This window comes from Idiotropiscis lumnitzeri, chromosome 6 (assembly GCF_059441095.1).
Source record: "Idiotropiscis lumnitzeri isolate Australia: NSW breed Sydney's pygmy pipehorse chromosome 6, RoL_Ilum_1.0, whole genome shotgun sequence".
In the NCBI taxonomy this organism is placed as follows: domain Eukaryota; kingdom Metazoa; phylum Chordata; class Actinopteri; order Syngnathiformes; family Syngnathidae; genus Idiotropiscis; species Idiotropiscis lumnitzeri.
The window spans coordinates 9,021,087-9,048,056 of NC_142396.1; the positions used below are offsets into that span (position 1 = coordinate 9,021,087).

At 39.2% G+C, this 26,970-nt stretch overlaps 1 protein-coding gene and 1 long non-coding RNA gene across 3 annotated transcripts in view; one reads left to right on the forward strand and one right to left on the reverse strand.

Moving 5' to 3' along the window:
- The window catches only part of LOC148335106 (uncharacterized), a 24,255-nt gene extending 15,026 nt beyond the window's left edge, over positions 1 to 9,229 (reverse strand). Inside the window, exons 1-3 of the long non-coding RNA XR_015844062.1 lie at positions 8,936 to 9,229; positions 8,395 to 8,470; positions 6,896 to 6,994 (exon numbers count right to left, since the gene is read on the reverse strand). This is a non-coding gene — a long non-coding RNA (uncharacterized LOC148335106). The remainder of the gene's footprint in view (positions 1 to 6,895; positions 6,995 to 8,394; positions 8,471 to 8,935) is intronic.
- On the forward strand, positions 7,952 to 26,940 carry stra6 (signaling receptor and transporter of retinol STRA6). Of its 2 annotated transcripts, none has more exons than XM_088298367.1 (18): positions 7,952 to 8,040; positions 12,179 to 12,496; positions 13,530 to 13,596; positions 14,707 to 14,789; positions 15,297 to 15,430; positions 16,536 to 16,702; positions 17,675 to 17,800; positions 18,781 to 18,851; positions 19,408 to 19,487; positions 19,562 to 19,623; positions 19,693 to 19,855; positions 20,491 to 20,566; positions 20,822 to 20,955; positions 21,451 to 21,568; positions 21,747 to 21,848; positions 22,409 to 22,572; positions 24,019 to 24,156; positions 26,117 to 26,940. In XM_088298367.1, exons 2-18 carry the CDS (start codon positions 12,426 to 12,428, stop codon positions 26,329 to 26,331), a joined length of 1,971 nt encoding a protein of 656 aa, XP_088154493.1. In that variant the 5' UTR covers positions 7,952 to 8,040; positions 12,179 to 12,425; the 3' UTR covers positions 26,332 to 26,940. The 2 variants fall into 2 exon arrangements, with proteins under 2 accessions (XP_088154493.1, XP_088154494.1); XM_088298368.1 differs by lacking the exon at positions 7,952 to 8,040 and adding an exon at positions 13,885 to 14,027 and having other exon boundaries at positions 12,419 to 12,496.
- Positions 26,941 to 26,970: the final 30 nt, after the last annotated feature.

Consider the following 26,970-nt stretch of genomic DNA (forward strand, 5'->3'; position numbering starts at 1 on the left):
GCCTGGTTGGCCTGCCCCCTCTCGTCTCCTCAAAGCTGCTGGCAGATGAAATATTTATGACTATATGGCTTGAAAACCTCACATTCCATTTGAAGTGCTGCAGCTACTCTGATGCTGCCCCCACTGATGGCAACTGCCTCCACCATCTTCATTCGACCAGCACTCTCCCTCCCAGCGGGAGGTGCGAATAAAGGTGTGAGGACGGGACGGCATCCACAGCTTTTCACGAAATCAAGGACAGATTTTGGGGGTGGGGGTATGTTGCTGTATGTATGAACGTGAGAATCCATCAAAACTTGTTTTCATAGTATCCTTTGAAAAAACAACAACACCATTTTGTTTACATGCAAAAAGGTCTTGCAGTGGAATTTGTTTATGGTAATAAAAATATACAATTTCATCATCATGTCCTAGTGTGCTTAAAGAAGTGGCTGAATGTCTAACATACTATACTACTACTATTCTGAATGCTATACTGAATAGCTCTCAGGACATTTTTTAACAGGAAAACATGCTTTTTTGAAATTATTCATAGTTGTGAATGATTATTTGCGTATATTTGTGGCCTATAAATAGCTGGCAACCAGTCAAGGGTGTACCCTGCTTCTCACCCAAGATCAGCTCGGATGGGCCCCAAGACACCCGGGACCCCAATAAGCATAAGTGGTGTAGAAAATTGATTGATGGAAGGCATAATGCAACCACTAATGAAAAGCTCATTTTCATAGTAAATATTTTGTTTCATTTTATGACAGCTCAACCTCTATCACCATTCACAACAACCTAATAATGTGTTTTCACACATCAGTCTTGATAATCTAAGAGTGCGGAAAAAAGGAAATAAACATATGTGTGCTTAGTAAAAACACAATGACATGATCATTCCCTCCCTGATTGGATACACACTAAACTTAAGTTCCAAGCAAGTATTTTAATTCGCATTGGCATCTAAGAAGCAAAGTTCAATTACTGCACATGAAAAATCATAGATTAAAAAAATGGTCTTCCAAGAACTTGAACAAAGCCTGCTCTTATGCATGCATGGAGTCACATTGGTTCCTAAGCAACAGGCCATTTCACAACACATGTTGCAGCTTTTCAACAGGTTTCAAGAGCACTGCACGTCACATCAGATGGCAACCTTGAACAAACAGCTCAGCTCGCTTCTTGATGGAAGTCGTCTAGATAATTAGTGCAACACAATGAAGCTGCATTCATCTTTACCGCAAGGTCTTTTTCAGCGCCACATGAAATCAACATTCCCCTGCACAGCGTGCTGTCGCCAGGCAAGACTCACGTTGCCAGGTTTCAATGATTATGATGAAAGAGAGATATTCCAAAAGGGCTCTGATCCGTTTTCCAATAATGGTTGTATGATTTGTTTTTGGAAATTGGCAAAAAATGTGTTTCACATTAAGCATAAAAAAGTTGGAATTATTGTGTGTGCCTTTTTTGGTTATGTGAAAAAAAAAACTTTTTTCAGAAAGACATCATTCAATACAGATGTGTCGTAATTTAAAAAAGAAAACGGTAATATATGACGAAGTTAAAAGTTCCTTGTTCTATAATGGCTTTATAAGCAGTTGAAAAGTTCATAAAAGCACAAACATTCGTGGCGTGATATTACTGTTTGAAGAAACAAGTTGTGTTAAGCAGTTTTCTTAAGGTACGGAGAAATTCAAAAATCCAATTATTGAATGTAATATGTAAATATTATTCAATATTGACGAAGACGCAAGTAGGCCAATCCATACTTAAGAAACTTATGACCCCATTCTTCAATAAACATTTGCGACTGCACTATGAAGTACACCACTGTCACTTAAAACACGCCATAAGGGCAAAATAGATTTTAAGTGATTAATTAACAAATACCTCAACTTTTTTAACGAGTGAGCTAATACCCGACTAAAATATCAACTAATAATGCAGGAACCCCATTCACGGAAAAATAAGAAAAATGAAAAAAATGGTCATGAGTGTTTTTCACAGCACAGCGATGATGTGTAGTGTGTCTGATAGATCTCGCTGAATTAAGATATAATATGTCAGGCAGTGAAGTTAAATCCCAGCAAGTGTTGAGTTTAGTTTTGGGATTTAATGGGAAAAAAAAGTGTGTATAAATACAGATTTCAGATGGTGCTGCTGCAACACAGCACTGGCGCAATCCCTGAGGAATAGACTAGTAAGTAATTCCAAGCAAGACATGTTATAAGCAGAAGGGGGGGGGGGCAGAGAGTAGATATGGGATGTGGAGGTTTTACACCTGTTTGCCAGCTTCTGACCCTGAGCAATTACGTGGAGCTGAGGCTTTCTGGGATTCTACCTGTCAATCAACTACTCTCAGCAAAGGAGAACAGTCAACAAAAATGCAGCCATGTTCTTATATCCTTCCAGGATACTTTGTCCAAGAATGTGACTTACAAAAAAAAAAAGATATGTTAGGAAAGTGGATGAACAGACAAAAAGGGACAATGGAGCATTGATCAATGTCTACTGTGTAGATGCAAATCACTGCAGATTATTTGCATGACGTGTACTTAATCGCGGTCTAAATGAGGCCGGGTGATATTAAATTGTCCAGCAGCATGTGCACGAGCGCTTGAAGAGATGATGCTGATAATTACCACGGCTACACAGCAAGATGGATCGAAGGAGATCCTACGTACTCACATTGAATGGAAAAATGTTCAACAATTAAATTGTTGCTTGCAGAAGCATAGTTTTACTATGATAAGGATAAAACATGCTGTAGTAGGCAGCCATGTAATAATACTAAGACAGGAGGGGCAATAAATAATCATAAAATAAGGAAATAAATAAATAAAGCATCATATACCTTATAACACATACTAAAATGCTACTGATAAGAAAGAAAAAAAAGGATGGCAATACATTATGGAAATGAAGAACCCAAAAGGCTCAAGACAATTTGTATCAATATTGGATTTCTTTTAAACGTCAAAAAAATGTGTTATCCTGAATCAAACAGCTGAAGGCATGTTGCGTTTTAAGTGCAGCAGCCTGTTTAAAAGTGGGAAGTATACAGTACTAAGTGGCTCTGTTCTTCAGGAGAAAAATTCCCAGAAGTCATGCTTTAAAAATGGGTGGAAAAAGGTAACGCTCACACTGAGTTCAGTTTTGCATATGAAATGCTGCCAAATCTTACTGTGATTGTGAGCTGTGTGAAACATTGGAAAATAATTCTCAGAAAAATATGTTTTGATTCTAAGCTATTTGATAACGTTCTACAATTAACAATCTATCCAATTTGAGATCATTTCAAAATCATGTTCTACTGTCTTAAAGGCCTGTCATCGCTTGCAATGTCTGATACGACAACCCAACCCTATGGGGTCCGCTATGAGCGAATGGGGCCCGAGGTGCCCCTATGTCCTTCCGCCTTCCATCGACTCACAGCGAAACATTTGTGCTAATGACAATCTGCCACTATCCTAACGAGGTGAGGTGCTTGGTACCGAATTCCGAGTCATTCCTCAACCTCAGCGAGATAATCACATGATGAAAAAGTGTGTCGGGAATTAAACTGGAAACAGCATTATTGAGAAAACCAAAAAAGGAGAAATCAGCCGTGACAGGATATATTGCAAGCCAGCCAGCCAACCTATACCACACCCCCACGGGGTTTCCTGACTAGATTATCATGTAACCTCACTGGGAAATATGAGTCACTTGTGAGTGTGATGACCATTACAGGGATCAATGTGATGATTCACTGACAGTGAAAGGATCAACAAATGCAAATACATGTCAAGCATAGCATTTAATTGCAATTCTTTTTTAATGGGGCCTGGGGGCGGGAACAACCACAAATGAAGAAATAATAGCGCGTTATAACTGACTTCCTGCTTCTGATGTACTGCATACATAAGATTTCTGTCAATGAATTCACAAGACTTATACAGTGCCGCCAGCTTTAGCACTGGCCAGTTGTTTAATTTATAAATAAGACCATGTTTACTTCACTAAAACCTGATTTATGGCGGCTGGCACCCCCCTTCGAGTGTCAGATGAAACCAGCTCTTTGTTCACATGGCGGCATATGGAGAGCAGCCTTTTGCTAATGGAGGCTGGTGTGAGTGATCTTTGCGGGGGACCTTTGCGGTGCGACGGCAATGTCTCAATGGGACTGACAAGAGATGAGAACACACGCACATTCCCGTCCACTCATCCATTTGGGACAAAGCGACTTTTACAAATCATCCCGAGGACCGCCTCACAGTCTTCAAAGCAACCACAGCAATTTATTTAGGGTGACACGCAGGAGCAGCGAGGAAACTCACATTATAGTTTAGCTCTGTGTTCAATAAATTCAACCTATCACGCAGTCCATCCCATGATCACAATGGAATGATGATTACTGGTGTATTACGTTGCTGCACTTACTACGGAAGCGTGGAACTGCAACATTCAAACATAATTGCAAATAAGTAATAGCAGGCTAAATGCGAAATATTTTTTCCATCACGTCACAGGCTATTGACTTGCACATGCACGAGTGAAAAAAAAAAATAAAAGCATTTTTTTTTTTTTTAGCATTTGGCCTACTTTAAAACAAATATATTTGAAAATTAAGTAAATGTTGTTTATTCATAATTTTTATGATTTTGTTATTATGTCTGCCATGCATGATTTCCGTTTGGTATTTTTTTTCCCATAAAGCCACAGAGTATTGACTTGCACATGCATACCCTGTGGGATTATCGGGTGAAAAAAAATTGCTACCTTTTTGCAAATACATCCCAAAAAAAAAAAAAATAAATAAAAATAAAAAAATAAAAAAATAAAAAAAATAAAAAAATAAAAATATATAAATATATATATATATATTGTTCTTGATTTACAACACAAAATTCAACATGTTTGTTAATCATTTCTGATTGAAATGGTCACCTAATCTAAAATGATTTTGATGTTATTTATATCTGAACATAAGACTTTTTTGGGAGTGAGAAAAAGAGGATGTGGCGCACAGCTGCTGATAACCCGGACAGGCTTCTGATTCAGCCTCATTCCAGCAGAGACATGTGAAAGTCAAACCTCTGTGAACACACACGCTAACCATCTGCAGACTCACTCTATGAATACATTATTCATTGGGACCAATCGAACAGTAGGCCAGGAGGAAAGAACCACCTTTCTTTGAATGCGGACCATTCTCCCAATGACATCGGTACTCTGCTGATAGATCTGTGTCCTTGTCCTTGAGCATTAACCCCACAGACACCTTAAATTCCTGATTTGAAATATCGATGAGTATATATGTGAAAAACACACCATGAAAACAGTCTGTAAACTGTGAACACACTCTCACACACATAAAATATGCAATCGTGCAAGCCCACATGATCAAACAAACTCATCGGTACTTGCTACTCTCAATTAGCTCTTGTGGGACATTTTGGCAAACGTCCAATTCTGAAAGCAATTACTTTTGACGTGCTGGGCAGAAAATTCATCTCATAATTAAAAACCCGGAGATGTGAAACATGCAAATACACCATCAGTCTTGCATGTAGCAAATTTAAATTCATTGCACATTTTCCTACATATCAAACTTGCATGATAAATGTCTTTGTACAGGATAAATATATGCCTTTTTGACATCTGATTTACTGAGTGCTGAGTGTGTCAGAAGATATCAATCTTACAGAGTAGATAAAAAGTGATTTTGTTTCCATTGGAAAAAAAAGGTTAAAGACATATCATTATCAGTTTATTTTCAGACCCCTACAATTTACGTTTAGATCTCCCAAACAAAACACACAGAAAATGGCCGAATAGAGGACATGGCAAGGATGTCATGAATCACATTGTAAAACAGCACTAAAAACAAATCGAAGAGGGGCAAAAAAAACCACTAATAGTCTGTGAATCGCCATTCTTCCATTTTAGAGGGTAGGTCAAAGTAACAAAGCAAAACAGTTCTGACAAATCTGAACATGATCTTAAAAAGGTGAACCACACTATAGCAGATTGTGAAAACTCAATTCAAGAGCATGCACATTATCTTGGCTGATGTATTGTCTACGAAACGTTTGTCTAGATGATGAGGTGATTCGACACTGCCTCCATGCTATGAATTCACACAACCTAACCACAAGCGCTTTTATAACTAATAGGAAAAGGAAGATTTGTACTTGTCACCTCACATATAATGTCCCATTTTCAGAGCTCATAAAAGAGGAAATAAATCTTATCTTTTTAGACCTGTCAACAGAGCAGCAACATATCAACACCCAGTATGACTGAAGTAGATTTTTCTCCGAGTAAATGCTTTGGAACAATCAACATTTTAGATCTTAGTGCAACCTAGCGGAACCTAAACTTTGTAGAAGCTGAACACTGGCTGAAATTCAAAACATTTGTTTTCCTTAAAAACTGTCACCATCAAAATACTTTCATGAACTTGTCGACCCAGTTCAGCGTCACAGAATCTGTCAACGGTGCTACGCTATGCGTTCATGTCGGCTCCAATCTGCATTGCTTTCCACAAATCCAATTATGTTCTAATTGAATGTTACATGGCTCATTGATTATGATAGTGGCAGCGCAGCACTAAGCTCCAGAAAAATACCGCTTGGAATTGGCTAGAACTCCCGGGAGGCCTTCAGGTGACAGGACTTCATATGAAGGCAATATTTTGCCATACAACTCAATTTGAATCGACTCGCAAACAACTTTAGTGGAGCACAAAATGAAGAATGAAACTAAAATGAATAAAATCACAGTATAAAGCTGTATTGTATTGTATTATATTGTATTGCATCATTTCCCAAGCGCTTAAATCAAAACTTGTGTTGGACTATGAGACGATTAACTTTCACAAATGGTGGCCATGCAAATTGATCATTTTGCTGTTGTGTGCACGTACCATGAAACCAAAGGTCAGTAGAAGGTCATCTACGCCAGGCACAAAGGACCATTTTACATAGCACAATCGTAGTTCCTCTTTAATGTGCGTGGAAGATCGCTACAAGATAAGGGTAAATGTTAATAAATTTCACAAACCAATCACTTTCATGAACTTAGAACCTCACCTTTTCTGACAACAACATTCAATGAGAAGACATCTCAGAGGAAAGGACAATTTGGCATTGCCATCTTTCAAAAATGAAGACAACTAAGGAATATTTTAGGAGTCACAATAGATTATATTAGTGACGTTAACTTGACAATACCTAAAAATTGCAACAGTGGTGGTTGACTCAGAAATGACGGGAATAAAATAAATAGCACGCAGAGTTCTTTGGCAATAGTAATTAAGAAGCCATGCATTTTTTCCAAGTATTTTAATACAATCTCTTTGGCATGCTTTCATTCAAATACCCAAGGATAAAAAATTAGACATATTTATGGTTATTACTGTATTTATATAGTTATGATGAAATTGCCTTCTTTGCAGGGCTGCTCTGTCCCATACAGTGTGCCAGCCCTCCTCCTGATTTTCGTGAGACCGACAACCAGTGGGTTGGATGGCACCTGCGTGTTCTTTCCGGTGTTCAGCCTACACCACTTGCACTTCTGTGAATGTTTGCGACCGACTGCTTGCAGAGCCCAAAAGATGGAATAAGAGCATTTTAACACTACTCTGCTCAAAATCATCACTAGTAATTTAGCAACACTCTATCACACAAAAGTGATTAGCCGTAGCATTATCACATGCAGTATTTTATCACCAGGCCCGGGAAAAAAATCCACTCCTATCAGTCAGCACAACTGAGGTTGTATGATAACAGAAGGATCAAATAAATACATGCAATTTTATAATCAAGTTAAAATAAGCGTGTCTCTCTGCATCGATATAAACGTGACCACACAATTCACCTCTAAATGTTTCACAACACTTAAGTAGTTCAGTAAGGTTGCTGCCAAAGCAAGATAGAGATGTTCAAAGTCCTCGTGCACACTTACAGCATGAGGCAGACACAGAACAACGAAGTCAAACGTGTCTTCTATCTGGATTCCACTCAGGATTTTTAGACGGTACACAACTCAAGAGGTCTTTTGATTAATACGGTAAGATGGCTACTTGAATGCCAGTATTGTCATGTTATTTATGAGTGCTTTAAATTGATTTGGATAGTAAGGCAATACACAATATTAACCAGATTCCGCACAATGTTTATGTTTGCTGATTCACCTCACCTTTAAGAGTTTTGAGCAAAAATAATTATTCTACTTTTAAATAACTATAATGTAAAATGTAAATAATGAAAAAAATATATTTTTAAATGCAACAGGCGCATATATAGGACACAAATACGAACTAATACTCTCGAGGGAAACCAGAATAAGTCAATTGTCATCTCAATGTTGCCTGAGTGTGAAAGAAAAAGAAAAAAGTGAAAGACGAGGTGACCAAGTTATTACCTGACAGTACTTGTGTTCTCGTCTTTTTTGTTTGTCTGTCTTGGAGTCAGGAGCGTTTCTAGTCACCCTGGGGGTCCTAGGAAAGAGTGACCACAGGGGGCCCAAAAACACCAAGATCATCATTCAATTCAGAAACCTTTTATTTTTAATAACAGAAGTGCACAATCACAAAAACATCAAGAAACAACTTCAGGGTTGGAAAAAAAAACAATGAGAGAAGCACAACATATTTCGACAGCTGTCTTTGTGTTCACCCAGCAAGACTACACATTAAACATTAATATCTGTTTGGAATAAGTAATGAACAGCTGACTTCAATGTTACTGATTATATATTTGACTGCGACATACAGAAAATCCAACGAGATATATGATATTGCACTTTTCTAAAAATGGTTAGCTTACAGTGTTTAAATGAGCAAGCTAACCAGGTGCAGTAAACATGTCGTGGCAGTTGTGCGCCTCGTGAGTCTACTACACTGAGACGAAGTAGGTCACAACCTTTTTGTCTTTTGGTCAAGATTATGCAAATTTGAATTTACCACTTTGCCTTTTTGTCCTTTTCTTCATTTTTTTTTCTTTTTCTGTGTACGCTCGCTGAATTTTTCCTGGACGAGAAGTACCGCAAAAAGGCGGCCACGGGTAGTCGGGGCCCCGTTTAGGGGGGTTGTCAACGTGTCGCTGCAGTGTCTATGCATGTTTCAGGACCGATATTGGCCGTGTCTCGGCCTTAACACACTAAGCAGTAATACTGTGAGAGCGAGTGTGCGTCCTGTGCGTTTTTTCCTTCAATACATCGACGTTGTCTGTCAAAAAGTTCAGTCATTTTGACATTGACAAAAGGACCAATGTCAGCGTTGTCTTGAGGGCCCCCTCCAGTTCGGAGCTCCTTTTCAAAGCGAATCGAACGTGTTCATACTAACGCGAATTACGTCAACGTCGTCGATTTACGTCACAGATGTATTTAAATTAGGGTAGACAAATAACGTGTCACTAATGTCTTGTATCACAAAAACAAATCAATAACAGCTCATAATCATAACTCGTGTGTAGTTTCAGAATGACCAAATTATGAATCAGTTAACTTTTATAATTGACATCCAGCAAATAGGAATTGTTGGCCGACTGGTCTGCACCCTTCTGAGTGCTATTCCTTATCTTGTAGATCTTGAAAAGGGACGGATTTTGATAGATCTTGTATTGAATCCCGTTAAATGGCTCCTATTGACAGTGTATCTAAGTGGTGGTACATCCTTGAGTCCATTTGATAGTCGTTTGCTCACTTGCTCAGTCATAATTGTGTTAAGTAACTGCTACATCGACTTTTGTGAACTTACCCACTGTTCTCAGCCATGTTGTTGTTGAAAACAGTGCATGTCAGCGATGCACTTTGAACTACAGAAGCTGCAAAAACAATTTGACGAAAATAACAATGTCCTGAGCAATAAAATTAAATGTATTGCCTTAGCCCTATGTATTTCTCAATTTTGTCATAATATTTAGGAAACAAAGATGATAATTTTGAATAAAAAAACAAGATCCTCAGTAGACACAAGGTGATTTTAGTGTCCTTTATGCCATGGATACATCACAACCAATTCATTTCGATGTAGGGTGGCAACATAAAAATCGGTCAGGATCCTTCAATCCACTTTGCTTTGCTTCCCTTAACGGGTCTTTGAGTCAGTCTCCCTACACCTGATACAAATGGAGTGTCCGGCACAATCAAAGTGCTTCTGTGTGATGTCATTAGAAGCGTTCAAAGCATTCTTTGTTCAGTGACCCCTTTATTTGACGGGCTGCTTTTTCTTCCCCCGAGCACATTTGGTGTGGTGGCTTACTGTGCTTGAGAAACGGCCTTTTCTCAGGGGTACTAGGAAGGAAAGTTGTGTTGCTTTCTAAACTAAGTGTGGCTGTAATCCCGCTATAATGAGTGTACACTGACATGGAACCAGTGTTGCGAAACGGCCACGGTCTCAGCACTGGGACAGATCTCAGCACACAAAATCTGTATTAGTCAACCTTGTTGCCTATAGGCAATCACTTGCAAAGTATTTAAACAATTGTGTCCTATTCTTAGTAAACGATTATAATTGGAGCAACGGTGTTGCAATGACCTTTGGCCGTGGTCTGACCATGTAATGCTCACACTTTTGTTTCATTTAAGTCGGGAGGCTTTTAAAGCATTCCATCCCTCCTTAATACTGTTCCTGGCTTTCACTATTATGTTCATTTTCAGTCATTTTATTTGCAACCTTCGATCCATTAATTTTACAACAGAAATAATCCCAAAGTAGAATATAAAATGTTAATTTTAAAGATTTCTGAAAACATGTGCACTCGACTGAATCATTATTCATTTGTATGCATGGGATAGTTTGCAAAGTTGCATGGAAACAAAAACTTAAAATCACACTAAAACGTACATTTTTTTTCCTAACTCATTAGCTGGGTAGCCGCGGATTTTGAGCAAGTTACTTTTTTCATACATGTTGGCCCACCAGGTTAAATTAGGGTGGACCGAAGAGCTGAATCTGGTCATCCTTTCTTATATTGTTTTGAAGTTCAACCCAATACGCTGAATATCAATAACGCACCACCGGCTCGGTTCCTATTGGACCCAGGGCTGGGTTAGCTATTTCACCCAATTTGGGTTACTTTTGACCTAGCACTTTTAAGAGTGTATTAAACACCCACCATTCATTAAATCAAGTAAAACCGACAGAGGCTAATAAGGTCCAACAAGCTACAAGATGAGTCAGAAAAGTTCCAGGATGAATGTCTTAAAAGAACAAGTTCAAACCTAAATTAGGAGTTTTTCACGTTCAATGTGGGCCAGGTCATCAACCGACATGCCAACAAACAGATCCTACAGCCTTTTCTTCGTTCACTGCGCTGAAAGAGGTGAAACTTGAGGCAGGCAAACTAGCTTGCTCTGAGCATCTGACAGTTCCTGTCCAAGAAGAAACTCATAAATCAAAAAGTATGCCGTTCCAAAAATAATTATTTTATGTAACAACACGTTTATCACGTGATACTGGGAGTTGATTCTCACTAATATTGTTTTTGTTATTCAGATACATTAATGGCCACATAAGCAATTAATAACTTATGTTTCTAAAACAGCAAATCAAACCTTTCTATTATTATCTTCGTAAGGAAAGCTTGGAAATGTCTTATACTGTATCTCATTCAATTGCACACCTCTTGTAGAGTCAAATCTCTATTAAGGTTTGAAAACATAGAATGTAAAATATCACGGTTGAAAAGTTGGTTTTATTAGTGGTTTGAAGGATGTCTTTGGTCACTATTTAAAACAACAAACACATTTTAGCATCGTAATGTAGACTAAATATGGACTCGCTCTTCTGACTAAAAAATCTATATAATAATTTATCAGTTGAAGGTGAAGTGCAAAGTTCAATGAACTTGTTCTTCATCCTTATCAAGATGCGCAGCTCTTTTATCAACGCAAGGCCGGGCCTTGTCTTAAAAAGACGTAGCATTCTCGCCATGGAAGGCCACATAGCGTGCTTCATCCCCTCACACAGTCCCAGCTGTGGATTCATAACAGAGCACATCTGACTGCGGCAACACGTCCAACAACACAACCTCACAAGTAAATGTAATCCCGGTAAGCAGCAGGTGGCCTTCCAGATTGGCTGGCCATTTCTCCACTTATTCCCTCCTTTCACACACATACTTTTACCGCCCCCCACCATCCCCACTTCCCACTCACTCTTTCCCCAGTCTTCCAGCGTAGTAGTAACCTTCCACTGAAACAGGGCCTTTGCGGTGGGGGGGGGACAAGGCACGCCGCGGCCCGGAGCTGTGACAGCCACCTTCTGTGCCACAACAGGACTGCAACAGTACCAGGACACCCGAGCTGAGCCAACGCTAGGCAACCAGGACGCCTCCAACGGCAAAAACTTGGGACTTGCGTCGCACTATCACAGCAGTGTGCCGCTTTGAAATTGTGGTGAGAGGTTCCCCCGGTGCAAACCTTGGAAGTGTTTGAAAAACGTCGGCACAATGGATAAGGATGCTCTCCTGGACTACGAGTACCCTGACTACGACCCTGTGTCCAAGAAGATTAACATAGAGTGAGTAAAATGATTTCCATTTGTTGTTGGTGTTAGTTTAGTTGTATTTTATTTTAATTGCAAAAATGTACAGTATGCGAACAAGCACTTTGAGATGGCGTACTTCATGTCAGTTCGTAGGCTGCATTATTTTCAGAAGAATTAAGATTGTCCACTGCAAGTTATAAAAGGAGAACATCTAGCAAAGGCAAGCACAAAATGTTTTATGTTGATCGTTAACTCCGATAAAGTGATAGTTTTCTTCACATCAGAGTGGCTACCTCGGACTTCCCACAATGCAATTTGCGGTTCATGTAGGTTTGTCAGTTTTAGGTTTCGATCCTTAAACTCAAACAAATGATAATTAAGAAACCAAATATTACTAATAAATAGTATCCTTCCATCAGCGGTAAAAGGCTTGCAACGAAACAAGAGGTAGTTGTCAAATAATTGTGTTAAATTGTAAACTGTGTTGAGTTGTGGTCCTTTCTCGCTTTAATGCAGCTTTTTAGTGGTTTTCGCAGTTTTGCCGTGTGTAAACAGTCCGATATCCTCCCTGCAGACTGTGACTGTATTTGTGAATTTTGACATTGCTTTAAATTTGCATGCGGTTTGATGTGATGCCAGCGTCTGCTCTTTCAGTGAGGGCCAAAGTCCCGATTTGGCTCAATGTTTGCACAGGTGAGAGGCTCTAGTCAACTCCATCCATCCTGGATGTTGCTATTGAGACGCGAGTTTACAACGTGTACTCCATGAGAACTGCTTTGAGTATCAAAGTGGTAATGACTTCCTCATGACCAGGCATTCTTGATCTTGTAGTGAACGGGAACGTGAACATAGGCATCAGTTGTTTTCTGCGTCACGCTGATGACAATCCGGTTAAATGCAAATCTCTGCAACGGGATTTCAGCTGCCACAAAAGGTCCTGATGGTGACGTGAGAAAGGTTTAGTGAGGTGCAGGCGTGCTCACTTACTCAAGGCCATGTGATGACACACACATTGATTGTTCTTCTTACGTGTTTTTGTCCCCCCCCCCTTTTTCTTTTCTTTTAGAATAATTCCTCCATGTGACTCCACTGCAGATGACAGACTATACCACATATGCATCAGTGCAGTATCAGTGAGTTTCTTTTTCATGTTACATTCATTTCATATAACTTGACACTTGGACAAATGCCGCTGAAGCTTTGGAAACATGCTTGGATTTAACAGTGGGAAGAGGGCCTAATGCCAGCTGTTATTTTAAGATAATCAAACTTACAAAAATCATATTTTTAGTTCAGTGGCTGTACGAGGTGAGTCAGAAAAGTTCCAGCATTGGTGTTATGGCCAGCTGTCACCTTTAATGTGGGCCAAACGATCAACTAGCATGGTTACCAAGAGATCTTGCGGCTTTTGTGTTGTTCAGTGCGTGAGAAGAGGTGACAGTTGTGACAGGACAACCCCAAACTGCTTCACCGTGACAACACGTCTGCTGACAATTTCATGAACATCCTGGGCAAGAAGAACATCTTGCAAGCAAAACTTCCCTCCTTCCCAACCTGGCTACATGTGATTTTTTTTTTCCTTCTTCCCAAGCTCAAATGGTTCCTTATGGGGACCCGTTTTGAAGATGTGGATGACATCAAGATGGCATTGATGGAACTGAGTTGATGTTTGGATATTGTTTTCTGGTTTGAAATATTTTTCCTAACACACCTCGTATGTGGCCAACCCACCATCAAAGACTACCAATCAATCGCAAAAATGACATAAAATGACAGAATTTTTATCAAAACTCCAGTCAAAGTCTGCTTTGAAACGTCAAAGTATTTTGCAAATGTTGCAGCTAAATTAAATGAAAATTTCCTCGCAAGTTCTGAAACTGACTTAACTTCTTCTGACAAATGGGTGGTCAAAATTGGTCCACCCAGGTCCAATTTAGTGCGAGACATTCTTTCTTTTGCCTTGTATTTCCTAAATGTGTTCCAGGTCATGAAAGGTCACTGACCTCTGACTGGTCAATGATCTTGACTAATGATGTTTCATTCAGGCCACATCCATGGGGGGCACTAATGAGGCACTGCCTTTTGTGTTGTGCCATATACATCCACTCCACTTTATTTTGATTTCTATTTATTTGTTTTTGCATGTGTCTGAAGCATCTTGAAGCTTGAACCTGACTAAAGTTAATGTCACTCTGGCTGCACTGCTCTGCTTGCAACATTAACTAATGTATCTCCGCCTCCAGCTTGTCGTCATGGTGATCCTTGCTGTCTTAGCAAGACGCACAAAAGCGGGGATCCAACAGAATGGACTCGCAGGTTTACTCAGGTGAGACTGATAAATGTCAGGTTATATTGTATTGAGAGGAATCGTATATAGATTAAAAGGAATGGACTCAAAATTGTCACTTGGGGTACCCCAAAGGCACGGATGCCACCGTAAAGTTAAAGACAGCTGTTTGAACTGGAAATGGGTTTTGTTCTGCTTAAGAGCGATACCGTTTTTTTTTTTTTTTTTGTGAAAAGAACTATTTTTAAACACATCTTGATGGTCGAACATTATCCCTCAGATGAGACTTTCAAGTCTTGCAGACCAAAGTGAAATCCTCCTCAAAATTTCACTGCACATTGTGACCCGAAGTCACTCGGAAACTTGAGGTTAACACATGGGATGTACTTTGCATCAGCATCAATATGGCTTACGTAGCTTGTAATTTATTGACTCATCAAAAACACAATGAGGACCTTTTTGATCATCTCTGCTCAATAATCATCTCAGCTGCATGTGATGCCTCTAACACATGGACTCTAAATACCTGCCACTTGGTTTCCACAGTCCGGTCAACTTCCTGGACCACACCCAGCACAAGGGTCTGGCAGTGGCTGTCTTTGGAGTGCTCTTGTGCAAACTCTGCGGCATGATCATATCACCAAATCCTCTGCCCTTCACGTCGGAGGCTGAGAACAAACGTGAGGTCATTTTTGTGCTTCCTCCGCCAACGTCATTTGTCCTCGTTTGTTTTTACACACACTGAAAATATTCATGTGATAGCGAGACATTGTTATGTCCTGTGAGATTAGGCGTGAACTTTGCACTCATGTTGTCTCTGTTACATAATTGGATTGTTTCCCTTAATCTTTGTTGTTTTTGATTTAAGAACTGGATTATAAAATGTTTCAGTTCTGAAATGAAATTATATAAGAATTCGCTGAATGTTGTCAATCCCCCGATACTTTTGTGCAATCGAAATACAACACAAAGTTGAATTAGCAGAGTAGGTTTAACTCGGTGTGATCTCCAGTGAGTCTGGTTTTGCACCACCGTAAAGCAGTATTGGTCGGAGGATATTGTGCATTCATTACTTTACGTTGTCTACTTACATACATACATAAATATTGTACACCACTCGATATACAGCACCTGTATAATAATGAGTGTAATGAGTTTTACAAAGCAATGCTTAAAATATAATATCAAGATTGGCGGCCTGTTACAGCGGAGTGCAAATTTTGAGCTTCAAGCCACACACAGCCCACTCCATTATTAAACCCGAGCTGTCTGAGCATTATTTACAATCCTGTCAAATTTGTTGCATTCCTTTAGCAGATTTTTCTCCCTAAAATTATTCATTTAAATGTATTTGCTCATTTTAATATATTTTATTAATTCATCTCTAATTATTTGGTTTATTTGTATACTGTAAATAATACAATTTAAAAATGTCCCAAAATATTTTACATATATGTTATAAATGTACCGAATTAATGATGAAATCATTGATTATTTTGTTATTTAATTATAAATTAAGTATAAAAAATTCAAATTATTACCACTCAGTATATTATGTAGGCATTTTAACTACCAGTACATTTCAAAACATTTTTTTTAATGTGTGTTTAAAAAAAACGAATGCTGCAAACTACATTCAACATACTTATCACACACTCTTAAATTAAACTTATTTTTATCATTGATTGAATGGTTGATAAATCTCTATTTTTTGATTGCACCATTGCCTCTTATGAAGTGGCAGGTGAGTGCGTACGTTTCACACTTAGTTTGTTTCATCTGCAGAGAACTGGATGGTCCTGGGAGTTTTCTTTTACCCCGCACTTTACTACCCTCTCTTGGCATGTGGCACCCTGCATAATAAAGTCGGCTACGTACTCGGAAGCCTTTTGTCTTGGACGCACTTTGGTGTCTTGGTTTGGCAGAAAGTGGAATGCCCGAAAACACCGCAGGTATGCAACGACCATCATCAACACAGCACAGCAAATGTAAAATAATTTGCTCTGGATGGAAAATCCTTTTATCGCCAAACAATGTCTTATGTCTGTCATAAGAGACAGGATTTACAAAGATGACTATCAGCCTTTCAAAGTGGATTTGTGTCTACCTGGTAGAAGTTTTAATCTTTGCCCAGACTCACAGATTTAGCACCAAGTCCACCTTCTTTTCTCCTCCTGAGCAATGAATGGTTCTGATTCAAAGCAATCAGTTCCCCTGTCTAGTAGTCTTAATCACAAATCACTTTAGTGTGTCTCAGTGCCACCTCGGCTTTATTATATATTCTGTCATGGTTGTCTCTTTGATAACGTTGCTTAGATAATGTGCAAGGCAGAGATAATTCCCAAAAGAATAACGACATAAATGTTGAATAAATAATGGGAATGAATCAAGGCTCACGATGTTGTGGGGATTTGAGATTAATATAGTTGACAAAATCTGGTGATGATAGTTTGTAAAAATTGGGCAAAATTAATGATCAGTTAATCATAAAATGTTTTCCTCCCTCATTATTTCTTCTGAACTTGTTTAGATACAAGTGTTACATAGTAGTGCCAGGTATGATGCTACACCCTGGTGAGGGCTGCTATAGCACAGTCAGAAATCTGTGTAGCCCCTTTAAAGCCCCACCAGCAATTTATTTGATATTCTAAAATATATTAATAAATTGATTTCTCACCCCATCTTTCTTAAGTAGCTGACAGGCCCAGGAGGGAAAAATATTCCGGAGCAGTGACTGAGTAGTGCAATCAATTACGCATTATCACATTTCAATACATACTTAACCAACAATAAATCCCACACAACCAACTCAATGATCAGCTGATAATTTATGAGGCCCAGCCGAAGTGGAAATGACATTTTCTGCCTTTTTTTGGGGGGGTAACTTTTGTACGGGTCACCAATTTATTATTTTTTCCTTTTAGATACATAAACTCTACTTGCTGTTCTCCAGCCTGCCCCAGATAGCTTGCTTGGCATTCCTTAGTTTCCAGTATCCTCTTCTCCTTTTCAAGGGCTTGAAAGGCTCTGAGAAGAATAATGGTACTGAGGTAAGTCATGAATTTTTTGCACCTGGAATGTTTAGTCTGCTTATACCGTATATAACCATCGGAACACCTCGTTAATTGATAGTAAGTAATGTTTGCATGAGCCTGCTTGGTTTAACAAGGCTTTGCTGAGACACACTGTGCATTTTTTTTTTTTACAGTCATCACCTCCATCTCGGGTGATGCAATGTGCCAACAGCCTCACCATTTTAAGTAGATTTGCTGTAATTGGTTTATGTTATGTTCTTGATCAGATTAGGGAAGGGTTGCTGTGTTTTTTTTCACTGAGAAAACACAATGGCATGTTTATTTTTTGCTAATCTTGACATAAGTGTGACAAAGCTGGAGTGAGGGGATTGTCCCCACTACCCATGTCCACCATCAAAGAGATCCATAAATCCCACCAACGCAATATCTTAGGTAATAAAAATTCGATCGCAGTTAATATTTTTGTGTTTCACAAAATTTCAGTTAGATACCAAAAAGAAGTTAATATCATTAATATTTCAGGGTCCAGCTAACAAATTATGAAGCATAAAGAAACAAAATATTTGTTTTGGTTTTTTTGCGTGGGGACATCTTCTGGTTGTGTGCTCTTCTCCACCAGCATGTACATAGAAATCATTGCTGTAAGGCAGAAAAAAAATGTTCAAATGTGGCAATTTCTTTCACCAATCAATACTAATGGTCAGTCCTTACGAGATCTGTCATTTTTACAAATTACATTGTCATGTCAGTTCAGGTTTTCAGGTCAGTGCGAGGTGACAAGGAGCTTCATGTGTAACATTCCAATCAATGACATTGTTTTAAATAATCATACATATTTTTTGGGGTAATTTCAATTTCTGAAAAGTAGTGGTTTTAGAAATGCTTTCACCCGACGATGGTATGTGGGTCACCAGCTCCTTGAACTTTTAAAGTTGACTTCTAAATGTAGTTGAGCTTGAACTTGTGTCATTTGCTTCCTCACATACCATTCTTAGGATCTAAATAGCAGCTACTACAACGACTATGTGAAGAAACTGCTCAAGAGGAAGAAGCACCCGAAAATCAGGTCAGAGTGCACGTCCTGTACTTGTTCATATGGCTCACTTTGAATCAGATCTCAAATTTAAGTCACATGAGTGCCGAAGTCCCGGCACTTTAAAGTAAAACACAAACCTCATAATCTTAATTCAGCAGTTGGAAGGCAGTCTTTTGCCCCTTAACTCAGTCATTACTAGCCCAGGAAGAAAATGAATGCACTTTTTGGCTTCTATACTCGTCAATGGCAGTGAAGGAGTTAAATTCAAAATAAATAAATAAATAAATAAAAAATGTGCATACAAAACAATATACAAAACGATAAGAACACGTGACAGATACGAGATACACTATCAACAGGAAACAGGCTGCTTTTTTTCCCTTGCTGAATTGTCATTCTCAGTCAATTCTTCTGCATCCTCCTTTGAGGATGAATGGCTGGAATAGAAGTTATAAAGTCACAGTAGCAAAGGACATTTTTGTTCATGTACCCTTATTCAGCTTTTAATTCAGTTTAAATACAAACTATTGTTCCAAACAAAATATAAGAATTTCATAAGATCATTGTTGTTCACCTCTCACCGCAGCATAACAAGCACCGAGACCCCCAAGCTTCCTCAAAGAATAATGTCTGCTCTGAAGGCTTACATTTATACACCAGAGGAAGGTGAAGCGTGTTTTTTGTCCTTATGTCTTTCTGTTCTCCTGACAGCAGCATTGACTATTTCACTTTCTAAACAGCTTTTAGGTTCCCTCTAAAGTTGGCCATATCTGGAGTGGTGTCATTTATCACACTTTATCAGGTAACTTGTGTATACTGTGATGCTGGATTGTTATTTCAATGTGATTTCAACTAATGTTTCATCTTTCAGGTGGGCCTGCTGCTGATCATGTCCGTGGTGCCTTCACTCCAAATCGCCCGTATGGGAGTGGATGAAGACATTGCCAATGTGTTAGCCGGTTTCCGGATCGTGCTTTCTCCTGACAAACACGAAGTGGTGCGAATAGTGATCTATTACATCTGGTGTGTCGAGGGTGAGTGAAACCACAAGCGTGACAAAAAAATTCATGAACGAAACTGAGCTGTCAAGTGGAACGATATTTAATCATGGCTAATATTAAGATGTAAAAACACAACGCTCACATTTAACTTTGATGCTTCATGTGGTACATACAAGTATTTTTGGGGCATTCGCTCTCACTTTGCCACCGGAATATTTATGTCTGCAAGAGAACAAAACTACGATCAGAAATGAAAATTATATCATAATCAAAACAAATCACACTAAAATCACCCTATACTTCTCACATTCAGTACGGAACATATTTGTAGTTATGTTGTTACTTGGGGCTCCTAAGATTACCCCCCCCTACCCCCCCAGATGGATGGAGTGTTTTGGTGACCTCACCTCATCTGTGAAAAAAATACATTTAATTTTAAAGGAAAATGAACAAAAGTGTTACAACAAAATATCTGTCTTTGACACACCATAGTATTTAGAAAATAAAACATGAACAACGTAATTTTTTTCAAGTTTGGTGGGCCGGATTAAAACGTTTAACGTGCCGCATATGGCCCCCGGGCCGTGGATTGCCCACGCCTGCTCTAATACAACACAAACAATACACAAGAGTTGCACAATACTAATGTCGCATTTATTTTCTGGCAGTGTGCTACATCTCAGCGATGACCTTGTCAACCCTTGTCAACTTGGTAATGTTCATGAGGTCCATGGTCCTCCATCGGTAGGAAATCCTTTCTCACCATTCTATGTCTCATTTTTGCCACAGTTTTGGCGAGCTTGACATTGTGATTCTGTCATGATAATACAATCGCACACGAGGGTATTATAATAACATAATGCGGTAGTAATCTTCAAGACAGACAGAAGAACATTTGTTCTGCATGAACTGCTGCAAGATGTGAAAATGGCGATTAAAATGAATGAAATGTTCTGCTATTACAGACAATTGCACCCCTCGTATGCATTTATTCTGCAGGTCCAACCTAAAGGGGCTCTACAGAGGAGATATCTATAATGTTTATAACTGCCAGAGGAGTATTCGGGCTTCCCGGCCAGCTCTGGTCTGCTGGATGGGATACACCAGCTACACGGCAGCTCACATCTGCCTCGGTATGGTTGAAATAAAACATGCATTATAATATGTCTACAATAATGCATGAGCTGTCTCTTTAAAAGAGAAATTAATGTGCACTTTGGAGTATAACTGTAGGTGGTTTAACCTTTTCTTGAATTTCCTCAAAAACGCAGACTTATTTGACTGTGTTTGAGCATATCCTTTAACTGTCATTCACCACACTGGGTGAAAAATGTAAAATGTTAAATTTACATTAAACTTAAACTTCAGTTAATAGGAAATGCAAATTGGCAATATCACTGGAGTCTGATTTATTTTTTTGAAGAACACCCTGTACATCACTAAACATGAAAAATACAGAAACAGGCCCTGTATTGAATCTCGTTAAGTTGTGCGGGTGTATGACGTGTCTCGTGACTCATTAGTCTATTGTTTCAATTTAATATTGTACTTAAATGCATTTTCTAGCATTTGGCCGAGTTGGATTGTGGCTGGATACACTCAAGATGTTATCTCTTTTTCCACTGTAGGCATGATTGTGCAAACCATGGTGTTCTTCCTCTGTCTTCTCATCGCTGTCTTCCTCATTATCATGCCCATCCTACACGGACAGAACTTGTTCCTCTTTCACATCCTATGGAATATGTGGTGAGAACAAACATTGTTACTCACAAACTGATCATGTACAAAATGGAAGAAAACTACAGGGAAGGTAGAAAATGCCATTTGGTCTGCATGAGGCTGCCGGTCTTTGGCATGCAAAAGTATTGTGAAGTGTGTCCCTGAATGAACGTTCCAGTTTTGATTGTTGACTTTGTCCCTCTAGGCCTTTCTGGCTGATGATTCTCTTGGTTGTGCTGATTCAGCATATAACTTCCAGGTTTTGTTTTATCAAAAGGATGGCTGGCACGCGAGACCTTGACAACAGGTAATTCGGAGTCTTCATGAAAACAAATACAGAAAAACTGAAGCCCTGATATCAAATCACTCTGATACACTCCCCATTTGGAATTGAGCTATCGAATATTTTTAGAATTGATTATCTTACCAATCAGCCCATCGATTGCGTAATCACATAAAGAAAATTGGCATAATACCACTACAATTATGTATGTGAGGGGCATTTGCATATTGCTTTTTTTCACTTGGCCCAATATCCTCATGTTCTACACTGTACTATCTGTGACTTTGAATGTGTATGGCTTTAAAAGGCGGGGCCTGGCCCATTGGGTCACACTTCAGCGAATGAGAGTGTAGAGTTGGCTGTTGTTGACTCAGGATAGCAACTGGCTGACCGTTTGGCAGTCATGTGGGAAAATAATTTCTGCAAAATCCCGCAATGCAGTTGTATACATTTAATAATTCACGATAAATTATCTAATTTAAAATATATGCCTTGGTCCAAGAAAGATTGTGAAACATTGCTTTAGACTATACTATATGGGGCTGCTTTCCTTATATACAGAGTCAGATGCCTTTCTCTTACAGGGGCAACCTCTTCCTGCTGACCTACCTGCTGTTTCCAGTCAATGTTCTCATCGGGGTGCTGCTAGCAGTCTGGCGCATGATCATCACAGCCTTGTTCAATATTGTTCACATGGGACGCATGGACATCAGCCTTCTGAATAGAAATGTGGAGGCATTTGATCCAGGTAAGCCTCTTTGGATCCTGTACAGAAATGTGCTAAGCACCCACTTTACAAATGGACTGCTCTTAAACCATATATGTGCGGGTAATAAGTACTAAGAAGTAACCTTCAAATTTCAAACAGGTTACTGTCGCGGAAACCAGGCATGTCTAGTATTTAAATTTCAAGCCTTCATTCACAATTGCATACTACACTCAACTCACTACTACTTCAAGATTTAAAAACAAATAAAATCATCTGAACCCTGAATATGAACTCCAAAGTGCTCAAGTGGTGGGAGGCCAGAATCATACAATAGTTCTCTGTTGCCTCTTATAGAATTATGTTCTGTTAAGAGTCGTGCAGAAGCATTTTGAGCAAACTGGAGATGTTGGAGATGGCACTGGCTTCTTAATCAAACATGTTTCTGAATTTAGTCATGCTGAGCCGTCATTGGTCTTGATCAATTGCAATGTAATTTTAAGTCGACAGCAAGTGGCAAAACTGCTGCCCACTGAGAAGAGTAAGAACGGGTGGATTTATTTCACAAACACAATATTAATCAGAATAAAATGAAATGACATGGAGAACATATTATTACGAGGATTTTTTTTTTACTTGACTTCCCCTTTAATGTTTTACCAGACATTGGTAAGATAACCTGTTATGCTAACTTGGCTTTCTTTGTGGCCTCTGCACTGCGTGTTCGCGCACACTCCACAAAATGTAACTTTTCTTATAAAAACAAACCAAATGGCGCATGTTCTTCAAAATGCAGGTTCTCAAATTCAAACATGCTGGTCTTGTCAAGTCACGTACTGTAAACACCCCTCGACCGCAGGTTCCAGGATCGTGGTCCTGCTATTTTCAGTTTTTTGATAAAAAGTTTGGTACAGACAGTTACCTATTTTGTTCTACCTCATGTTTATTTTGGGTGTAATTTCACTATCAGCCACTAGATGGCGAGACATTGTTATGTAAAGTGAGTAATATTCAATGTTAAATTATTTTTATTCCTGATTTTTACACTTATTCAATGCGACGGCTGTAGATTCGTTTCCTACGGTAATAGCTGAACTCATATGAATTTGTAACAGACTCAATGTTGGCATGTTGGTCACTATTAATGGAGAACCTTCATCCATTTCAATGGAAATGTTGAACAAGAAGCCATTTTCTCCTAGCAAACACCTGCTCAGAGGCTTCAAATGGTGCACCCTGCCTCTCTTTTCTTGCTTGACAAAGTGCAGCTTGTGTATGATATTTGAACGCAGTGCTAGGGACTCTAATTGCACTTAGTTCTCTGAAATGGCTGCAGATTTAAGTCATCTGTTGTCAGCAAAAGCGGGCGCTAAAAAAGCAAGGGGGGAAAAAAAAGCGGATGATTGTACGGTCATTATGTGTGATTGCCTTAAAGCAAACTGTTTAGTGATTTTTCTTTCTCTCGCCACCTCTCATGTGTGTCTGCAGCCTACCGCTGTTACGCTCATTATCTGAAGATTGAGGTGAGCCAGTCCCATCCGGTGATGAAGGCTTTCTGCGGGTTGCTGCTGCAGTCTGCAGGCCAGAAGAACAATGTCGTGCAGAGGTCACGGGATGCTGAAGAGGGTATGTCGCGCTTCGAGAAAACCGACACAATAGCGTACATAAACTGAGCTCATAAAGAATATTTGTAGGAAACTCTTGTCGATCATCATTTTGTGTAATTAATAAACAAATAGTAGACGTGTATCTCACCTAAACCAACGTATTAAATTACTGTCACTTATATACTCTTTAAAGCATCCCATAATGATTCTGTTTTAATCTGAAGATGCTGCAATGAAACCTCTTAGATTTGTCCGTAAATGCTTTAGCATTCAGCAGCAGGTCTGCGAAACATAATCCCATCAAGACACCGCCTTGCACGCGCCACAGAATTGAAAGCCGAGCTGATTTAATATGAGAGGAGCAAATTGAGTCATGCGTGGAATAATTCACAGTCCTGCGGTTTATGGTCTCAATAAAATCTGTCATAAAGTATTCAGCGGTTCTATCGGTGTGCCCACTATGGCCAAACATGATCAGCAGTTACCGTGTATTATTTAAAAAATACAAAGAACTACTTCAAGGCTAGATTGGAAACCCAAGAGGAGAATAAGTAACTGATAAATGAGGAAGTCACCCAGTAAAGTGAGCTATAAACAGAAAACTACACTTGGGCCCTTTAAATGTCAAAATGTCCCTGCTTGCTTAATGAATTATGGATAATAACAATAATGTGTTGTATTACAGAGATTAATTCTTTTGGAGCCGATTACACGTAAGAGCTGTGCTAATTGCCTGGTTACTATTCATGTAGTCGAGGGACTGACTCTTTCAGTCTGTTAATGGTGAGACCTGTGCGTGTGTGGGCGTGTGTATGTGCGTGATCCCATCACGCCAAGAGGATTACAATATGATTGCTTTCTATTATTATTACTGCTCCTATCATATCCGTATGGTCCTCTGAGGCCTTCAAATTTTATTGTTAGTTGGACACTGTAGAAGAGAAGAGACACACTTACCACTAGCCACAATTTTAGGTACATCTGCAAAGGGATCTAATACAAAGGCTGTATATTAAAGGGGGAGTTCATCTTGTTTCGAACCATTGATTTATGACTTCACTTAGCCAAAAACATCGAACAATTGAACTCTTTTGGCTCAGTTTTCACATTGAAATTGAAGGAACTGTAGTAAAACATTTTTTTAATCAGTTTTTGTGTCTGATTTGTCGCAGGTGTACCTAATAAAGTGGCCTGTAAGTGTGTACAGTAATCAGAAAACATTCCCAGTCCACAATTCACCAGCAATCTCATTATTCGCTGAAAGATTCACTTAGTCACGGCTTTCTGACTAAGGAAGTAATCTAAATTGAAGTGATGCATCTTCAATTTTTTAAGTAGTTTTCCCTGAGTAGTTGACAAAAGGCCTCTTCCCTGCATGAGCTAAAATCAAATAATATTGAAATCTTTATATTTGGAAGAGTAAAGTAAAATGAGACTGGAATGATATTTAATTGTTTTGGGATACTAGCTGTTTATGGGTTAGGACAGGCGTGGGCAAACTACGGCCTGGGGTCCACAGGAGGCCCGTTACACTTTTTAATCCGGCCCACCGAACTTGAAAAAAAATAAATAAATAAACCTTGTTAATGTTTTATTTTCTAAATACTGTGTTGTGTCAAAGACATATTTTGTAATGCTTTTGTTCACTTTCATTTAAAATTAAATGTATTTTTTTTCTCAGATGAGGTGAGGTGACCAAAACACTCCATCCATCTGCTCCTGGTCCGGCCCCCCTGTCAAATTTTAGAACCCATTGTGGCCCGCCAATCAAGAAGTTTGCCCACCGCTGGTTTAGGTTATTAATATGAGCAATTCTACACATTTTTGGAGAAAAGCAGTCAGCGATTATTCATGTTTTTTCCGTATTCGTGGCTGGCTTCTGTCCCCATCCCCTGCCATTCGCCGGGGTTTTGATATGATATGATGTGATAGTTAAAAATGATACAATATTGATGGTATGCTATTGTATGTCTGTTCAGGTATACAACTGGTCCAGCAGGATAAAAAGCACCTGAAGGTGTCCAGCACCAAGCGAGCCCGAGGTCACTGGCAGCTTCTCTACACGCTGATCAACAACCCGTCCGTGGTGGGAACCAGGAAGCACTTCCAGCAGCGCGCGACCACCGAGAGCTTTGTGAACGGGAGCCTGAAGGACAGCAGCAAGAAGGAGGCCGTGGCGGCTGTCCGCAACTGAACAATGAGGCCTGTCTGAATGAATGATGCAGTCCTGTTTTTTTTTCACTCCTTGTATAGACGCGCAGGTAGAGATCAGTGCCTCTGGTAGAGATCTTGTCCTCCCATTCTGCTTTGTTCTATATGCCTGTTCTCCCCTGGTGGGTAACATGTGAGGGGCCTCACAGTCTCCAGTTAGTGGGAGGTGCTGGGGTAGGCACCCACCCAACCATCATGACGTGCAACCCTCCACACATTGAATTCAATACCACTGCCTCTCCTCAAAATATAAGGCTATTTAGTATGTTGCCACTTCAGATCATGTAAATTACCCAAACTAAACACATGAATGTGCTAAGCAGCATTTCAAAGGGGTATTTATTCCAGAACCCGATTATTTATAGATTTATAGAATTGTGTTTAAATTTTTGTGTGATTACAAATAACGCAAATTTAGGAATGACCAGGAAAATGAAACATTATTGCAGAAAAAAACACCAGCTGTCTTTTCCTGTTAATGCTGCAACCTCTCCGTTCTCCTTGAGAGATAGATATTTTTGCATTTATTTGCCAAGTGTCAAACTTTAAATGAAAATCCTTATTATTAAAAATAAAACAAAACGTGAAAATACGCGTGTGTTGTCTATGTTAATGCGAATGG

What these genes read in the sequence shown, in the direction of transcription:
- stra6 (XM_088298367.1), top strand. Translation starts at nt 12,426, where the DNA reads ATGGATAAGGATGCTCTCCTGGACTACGAGTACCCTGACTACGACCCT. An exon ending in TATGCATCAGTGCAGTATCA is followed by an intron (nt 13,597 to 14,706) that starts GTGAGTTTCTTT and finishes CTCCGCCTCCAG; the next exon opens with CTTGTCGTCATGGTGATCCT. An exon ending in CACATCCTATGGAATATGTG is followed by an intron (nt 21,569 to 21,746) that starts GTGAGAACAAAC and finishes TTGTCCCTCTAG; the next exon opens with GCCTTTCTGGCTGATGATTC.